Source organism: Canis lupus, chromosome 25 (genome assembly GCF_048164855.1).
Source record: "Canis lupus baileyi chromosome 25, mCanLup2.hap1, whole genome shotgun sequence".
In the NCBI taxonomy this organism is placed as follows: domain Eukaryota; kingdom Metazoa; phylum Chordata; class Mammalia; order Carnivora; family Canidae; genus Canis; species Canis lupus.
This window is the reverse complement of record NC_132862.1, coordinates 45,113,676-45,121,267: the sequence shown is the minus strand read 5'-3', so window position 1 is coordinate 45,121,267 and position 7,592 is coordinate 45,113,676. Positions and strand designations below refer to the sequence as shown.

Genomic DNA, 7,592 nt, shown 5'->3' with positions numbered 1-7,592 from the left:
ATGCCTCTCTCTTGGGTCCCTTTGCCCTGTTCCCCCGCTCCATCACTCTTTATTTCCTCTCCTGCTTGTATTTTCCTCAGAGCTCCCACCCTGTGCGGCATGCTGCATAAATGTTTATTTGTGATCTCTCTCTCTCCTCACCATGGCATGGGCTCATGAGAGCAGAAACGGTCTCTCGGCTGTATCCCTGCACCTAGAACAGTGCCTGTATGTGGTTGGCACTCAATTGGGAGTGGTGAACTGAATGAGAAATAACCAAGGCAAAGGGAAGAACAAGGTTTTGGAGCTAGGAGGGGCCTTAGAAGTCCTCTGGTTTAACTCTCTACCTCTTGCATGAACAGCCCGATGACTGGATGGGCGTTATCTCTGCTTGCATACGTCCAGTGATGGTGGGCTCACTCCTTTATAGGAAAACCCTCGTCCTTTTGGAAAAGCTCTGTTGGAAAGATCTTCCTCACATAACCTGAAATCTGCCTGCCTGTCTGGTAGGTTGATTTGCCACTCCATTTCTGCACTCAAGACACCCTGCCCAGGACGTGAGGCACCTTACAGATTTGAGGTGCCTGTTGTGGCCTCTGGAGCAGTCCCCCGTCCAAGTCTGCTTCCCTAACTCCCTCAACCGGATCTCGTATGAAATCACTTCTGGGGACCTTGCCAACCCCTTGCTGTGTCCTCCTTGGGGCACGTCCCCTGAAATGTGCTGCCAGGATCACATTAGATGCTCTGGCTGGGGCAGAGGACAGAGGAACTGGAAGCACTCTTGCTCTAGAATAGTGATTCTCAACCCTAGCTGGGCCTTAGAATCATCACAGGGCTTTAAAAAATACCCATTTAATGTGTCCCTAGGTTATTTTAATAAGCCCGAAGCTTGAGAACCACAGGTCCTGACTTTGCATGTGCACAAACACAGCCCAGGCCATCTGCACCCCAGAGCCAGTCCGCGTGGTCTATACACTGGGGCCCGGGGCCCTGATGGGGGCTCACTGGCCCACGGCAGGGATATGTACTCCATACTTCCTCCCCTGTGGTGGGCCCAGCCCAAGCAGAAGCCCATAGCATCTTGTGTGATCACACCAGCCTTTCTTCTGGAGGCCCTGGGAGTGAGGATCTTCCTGGCCAAGGGACTTGACCTCCACTCTCCTCCAGAAAGGACCAGAGACTCCCTTCTCAGTTCTTCATGCAAAGAACCCTTGCTGCCCCCAGCCCTCCTTTCCTCCTTGTGCTAGCAGCTCAGAGCCACTCACCGCTTCCACGAGGCTGCTGGCACTGCCGTGGAACTGCCTGCCCCGGGCCCCAGCCTGGCTGGGCACAGTGAGGGACACCGGCCGGGCTCTCCGGATGGTGCTGTCACCTCCTCCACAGGGTGTGGGCTCCTCAGACCAGGAGCTGCAGTGGATGGACGGGAAGCTGCTGTTGAGTTTCTCGTTGGACTCAGCCCCCTCCAGCCGCAGGGTGGGGATAGGCTGCGGGGGCCAGCCTCGGCTGCCGGGTGTGGCTGGGGGGGTGGCACATGGCCTGGGGAGCGTGCCAGGGGAATGGCTTCTCTGGAGGAGGGGGCTCAGGCCTGCCACTGCCAATGCCTGTGGACACACAAGGAGCATGAGTTACTGGAAGCAGTCAGGCTGGGAGGGACGGGCCTCTCTCTCAGCAGCAGATGGTCGCCGCTAGCTCGGCCTGCCTGGATCCCACTCCCATCATTTTCACCCCTCTGGATCCTACCTCATCGAGACCTGGTGTTAGCTTCCATCACTTTAAAATAGATTTTGTGATTACGCCAGTCTGAAGTGATGGCTTCCTCCTCTAAACTCAGAAAGCTGTGATGGAGTGGACTCAAGATTGTCCACTTCTTAGCACTGGCCTTGTCGCTAGTCAGCTGTGAATTCTCTGGCTTTGGTTTTCTCATTAGTAGTCTAGAAAGAATGCTGCCCTCATCATCTGTAAAACCAGGAACACTAATGCCCTCTATCTACCTATCTTTGGGGTTGATGCGAGGTTCAAGTGAAATCAAGTCTGTGAAGATCTGTGCACTACACTGTGCACCATAAAGATGTAGACAGAACCAGTACTTATTGTTTTAAGTTTTCCATTTACGGGGCACCTGGGTGGCTCAGTCAATTAAGCATCTGCCTTTGACCCAGGATCCCAGGATTCTGGGATTGAGACTCACATTCGGCTCCCCATGGGGAGCCTGCTTCTCCCTCTTCCTCTTCCCACTCCCTTACTCCTGTGCTCTGTCTCTCTCTCTCAAATAAATAAAATCTTAAATTTTTTTTACAATGAACCAGGCCATGAATAGTGTCTTGTCGATCTTTAGCTCAGCTTGTCTCTGAACTGTTGTTCAAATCTTACACTGTATTATTATTTACATGTTGTGTCTTCTGGCCCCCACTCTGCTTAAAAATCCTGAGACTGGAGCCTGGCCCTCGTGTTAGCACCACAACGACCTACTCTGAGCTGATGTGTCCACGGGAGAGTGGCACTGTGCAGCGGGAAGGCCCAGCCTGAGGGGCAGAGGGACGGGAACACTGTGGTATGGGTGGGTGGTAGTGGAAAAGCAGGAAGCAGGGAGTGTAAATAAAGAAGAGGTTCTTGCCCGCAACATGATAAGAACACTGGGTGAAATGAACTTCTAGAAATCTTTAAAAATGGTGCACACAGTGTCCCTCCCCCTCCCCCAGCCTGCCAGCTTCCTCTGCACGTAGCTCTTGAGGGTCCCCAGCCTGGGGTCCCCGGTCCCCTGGAGACCTGAGGGAAGTGTAAGGCTATGCTCAATTTTCCGGAAAGCCCAGTGGAAATCATATTTATGCTGGCAATGCCACACAGGCTAAGTAAAACGGTGAATATTTTGAGTTGAAGTATTATCAACTTAGCTGAGCCACACTGGCTATCTTATGCATTTTATAAGCTTTGTTTGGCAAATGAGTGCCTTTGGGTATTAAAAAAACCCCACCTAATGCATAGGCCTGTGGCAGGAGAATATATAATTAGAGAGGAAAACAGTTTGAGAAACCTGAACCCCAAGTTGCCTAGATGTAAGGGACTGGCCTTTGATTCCTGGAGGTTTCCATTGGTTCTAAGATACTGAGACTATGCTGGACACTAGTGTCTTGGATTTCACTGGCTCAGCTGGAGGCAGCCGCAGCAAGAGGTATTTCAACTCTCGAGTCTCTCTGGACCTATTTTCCTTGAACATCAGTCCCTACTTCTCACCATGTTGTTGGCAGATTCTCTGATCATTTCTACATTTCAGTGGATGGGTTTGTGTGTGGCTAAAGCTCCAGGGATCTTGCAACTCTAGGCGTAAGTACATCTGCCCGAGCACTCTCTGAAGGGTAAGCCAATGTCCGTGCAGGGAACATCTGTGCTATTGTGGGAGGAAAGGTCAGGCAGGATCCTGGAGTCATTGGTCCCTTGGGGTCGTGTGAGGGGCACCTGCTCACAGTGCTTCCTAGGTGTCCCCCACTGCCATCCTCCCGGGGAAATGACAGACCTTGCTAAGGTTCTCACTTGCATGGATGGGCCCCCCTCATCTGGGGCTCCTAAGGCCAGGGGCTAGGACTATCGTGGTCCAACACAGGGAAGACAGAGTGGAGTCTTCAGATTTGCCCTAATCATGGGAGGTGTGTAGCCTGTGGGGTGACGGCTGAAAGTATGGGCTACCTGGTGATGAACCAGGTGCAAGGGCAGGACTGTCTTCTGAGAGATATCTCCCGCTTGATTCTTCTGCCGCTTCAGACATTCCAGGTGGAAGGAGGCCCTTCGACCTGCAAAGGCAGCCAAAGAACTGTGATCAGTTCAGGGAAAGGGAACACAGGTCTGCGAGGGTCATACCCTGGGGGCGTATGGAGGCGTGCTGCTGGGCCTGGAGTGACCTCCTCTCTACTGTTTGCCCCTCCTAGCACATGGCATCTGGCCAAGTCCCATCCCTGCAAGCCCTGCCTCAGAAGCCCATCTCATTGCTCCGGAAATCTGCCCAGCCACTGCATAGGGGTTGTCAGTCACCCAAGTGCCTGACTGGTCACATCTGGAGAGAGAAGTGTATTTACCCAGGGAGGCAGAGCGGAGGAAACCCCTCTTTGGAGATTGCCGAACGTCCCTCTTGTCTTCCTCAGGTGGTGTTAATTGCCGATTTTCATCATCCTGATAGGACAGCCTGGAACACAGAACTCCTGGGGCTTATTCTGGGAGGCCGAGCAGTGCCACCCCGTAGGGACAGCTGCCGTCCTCTGGAGGCAGTCTGCTTTTTTTTCCTTATTGAAGGGAACCCCTGCTTTGTGCTTTCATAAAGGCTGGGGGATGGGGCAGCCGGAACTCGCCACTCCACCAGCCTAGGCCTGGCTTCTGGCATCACAGATGTTTCCAGCTCCTCATCCATAGCCTCTCTGCTCATCAGCCTCGCATTTCTGATTTGAGACAGTAGAGGGACTCTTGAGTCAAAGTTGGTGAAAAATTTCAGATGAACAAGATTCTTTTCAGGAATAGTTTGGGCTCCTCTGTTTACATATGTGGATGCAATTTTCATGAATACTCCCAACTTCAGCCCAAACTTCTCCCTCTCCCCCTAGTTTCTCCCCGGCCAGCCCCCTTCATCATCAAGGGACAGAAGCAGTTGCCTATGGACAAGTATCCAGTCAGCTGATCAGTGAACAGCAGAGCTGTGAGGGGCCTTAGGGGGCATCCGTCTACATGCTGGTGGCTAGGCCATTTAATGGGGGCTCACAATGAGAAATATACTGTACAGAGTCCCATATACATAGAAACACCTACTCGAACTTAACTTCTTGAACCATACTTACCTTCATTGCATGCCTTGCCCTCTGGTGGTTTCTATACTACCTTAGTCTATTCTATTTCGCTAAACAATATCAGTTGCAACCCACTAAGTTGATTTCACAGTCCCCAGGGGGAGTGACCTGCAGTCCAAGAAGAGGGGTGCATGCTAACCCTTCATTTTACAGATGAGGCCACAGACTCTGTCCCTGATGTGACTCCACAGGCTTTGAGACTGTGTGGCCTTCCCTGCTCCTAGAATACTGGCTTTGAGCCTTTGTAGATGTGCAGGAAATTTTCTGACTAAAGACCTCCAAACCTTTCCTCTCATTCTCAACATGGTAAGCTCTTCCTATTATATTTTCTTCTTATGAAAATTGTACCCACTCTTGAAGACCAGCTTCTGTTTGATCTTGTGCCAGGTGCCTGTTAAGGTCACCTTGACCTGCTTTGAATGTCTGTCCCTTTCATTGTTATGCCTCTTCTGAGATTTTAACTGGTTTGTAAAATATCTTTGAGTGCCGAGGCCTGTTTATTCATGATCTAGCAGAGTGCCGGGATGCACTAAGCACTCAATAAGAGCTAAAATGAGTTGAAGCGTATGCTTTTCCTGATTTCTATGGTGTATGGCCATGTAAAAAATTTGCAGCCTCTAAAAATTGAAAGGCTGAGGGCTGGTCCTTCCTTATTATAAGGTGCTTTTAAGAAAGATTCTAAAACAATGCACCTTAAACTTTATGAACACAACTCACAGTCATAAATACATTTTATGAGACTCAGTACACTCACATACATATTGGCAATTAAACAAATATTTCATTAAATATTACCTTTGTGACATTGGATACACTGTTATCTATTGTCTTATTCTAACCTATGCTATTCTGTATATTCTGTACTATGCTGTTCTTTCTTTTAAAGTGCTGATCACGGCCTGGACTTCTGGCACCTGATGGGGGCTTCTGGGGGGCAGATATAGAGTTGTCTCTTGTATCTCTTGGTTGATTCCAGAATCCTCTGCTCTTCAGCCCCCACAGAGAAGCCGTGCCTAGATCAGGGAAGAGGCTGGCTGGGGCTGTTGATAATAAGGGGCCAGTAGAAAACGAACCAAGACTAAGAACCCAGCGGGGGGCATCAGCTCAAGCAAATAACTCCAGCCCTCAGAAGCCTTCAGCCTCTAAAAACCGTGGGAAGAGTCTGAGCAGTTACTGGCTGATGATGTCAGAGCCAGAAAGCTGACTAGACATGGTATTGATGTGATGTGCAGCACCGGGGATCTTAAAGCACAGCCCAAGGAGACAGCATGCTGGGATGGTGTTCGCGACTCTGAGGCCCAAAACTTCCTTGGAGCCATGAAGCCTTCTAGCATAGCAACTGTGAAGAACCCGGCATTTCAGGACTTAACGAGGCCTGTGAGAGAGGCATCCCCAGACCACACACAGTTTGAGAAAAACAGTCCCCGTTATGACCCATCCAGCAAAAAGACAATCCCAAATGGTCCGTGGTGGATGTCCAGTTTGTTCAGATGGTTCATCATCCTGGCAGCTGAACTCAAAACCCTTCGCCAAGCTCACAGAGCTGCTGGAGGCCTCTTAAAAAACAGGGCTGTCTTCACTCGCTAGACACTTTCAATTGAGCCCCTGACCTGAGAGGAATTTGATTTTATTTTGAGGCTGGAGGAAAAGGAACCAAGTTAACTGGGACACAGTTGCTGGAATGGGCAAGAAAGACAGTCCCCCAGAAAACTCAAGCTTTTATAAAACAAAAGAAGGTGTGAAGAGGCCTGCTTGTTATGTTCATCTGGGTTTGTGTATACAGGTGGTGTTCACGTACCTTTGCAATAAAACATTAAAATAAAAAAGTGGTGATTGTCACAACCTAAGTAAACGTCACAACCTGCTAATGGGGTCTAGACCTGTAGTTAAAAAAAAAAACCCATCTCTTAAAAATTCCATCACTGACCAAAAAAATATATTAAAAAAAAAAAAGTATCTGCCACTGTTTGCCAACAGTGCCCTCTGCTGGGTGGCTTTAGTGTTAAGTACTTTCACGAACATTTGTCAATGCTTGTGTACTGAGCCTTATTATAAAATATACTTATGACAGTTGTTTTTATTTAAAAAAGTTTATGAAACAATGTTTTGAAGTCTTCCTGAAAGCACTGTATCACGAGGAAAGGCCAAGCTAACCAAAGACAGTGTGTGTAACATGTGTATAGGTGTGTGTATGTGTGAACACGTGCATGCTCATATACATGTATGTACACATATGTACATGCGCGCACATGTATGTGTACGTGTGTAAATGCATGTGCATGTGTATGCGAGCATGTGTGTGCATGCATGTGTGAGCACGTGCATGTGCATATACATGTGTGCATGCGTGTGCACATGCATGTATGTGAACATGTCCATGCATATGCATATACGTGTGTACATGTATGAAAGTGCAAACATATGCGTGTACATACATGTGCACGCATGTGCGTATGTGTATATACGTGTGTGCATGTGTGTGAACGTGCACATGCACGTGTACATGCATGTGCACACAGTACATGTATGTGTGAACATGTGTAGATACCTGTGTGTACATGCATGTACACATGCATGTGTACATGTACACACATGCGAACATGTACATATATATGTGTGTATGCGCAACACACGTGTATATGCACGTGCACGAGTGTACTTGTATGTGTGAACATGTGCACATGCACGTGTATGTGCGTACATGCATGTGAACATGTGCATGCGCACATGTATGTATATATACGTGAAAATGCGCACACATGTGTACATGAACGTATACATGTGTAC

The 7,592-nt window shown here is 48.9% G+C and overlaps 1 protein-coding gene and 1 pseudogene across 41 annotated transcripts in view; one reads left to right on the top strand and one right to left on the bottom strand.

The window, feature by feature from the left end:
- The window catches only part of CACNA1C (calcium voltage-gated channel subunit alpha1 C), a 746,185-nt gene that overhangs the window by 8,181 nt on the left and 730,412 nt on the right, over positions 1-7,592 (bottom strand). For all 41 annotated transcript variants that reach the window (XM_072799571.1, XM_072799575.1, XM_072799573.1 and 38 more), the window contains 3 exons: positions 4,047-4,153; positions 3,661-3,764; positions 1,245-1,580 (listed from right to left, as the gene is read on the bottom strand). In XM_072799571.1, coding sequence (XP_072655672.1) covers positions 1,245-1,580; positions 3,661-3,764; positions 4,047-4,153 — 547 coding nt within the window. The remainder of the gene's footprint in view (positions 1-1,244; positions 1,581-3,660; positions 3,765-4,046; positions 4,154-7,592) is intronic.
- LOC140616921 (thymocyte nuclear protein 1 pseudogene) lies at positions 4,616-6,588 on the top strand (annotated as a pseudogene).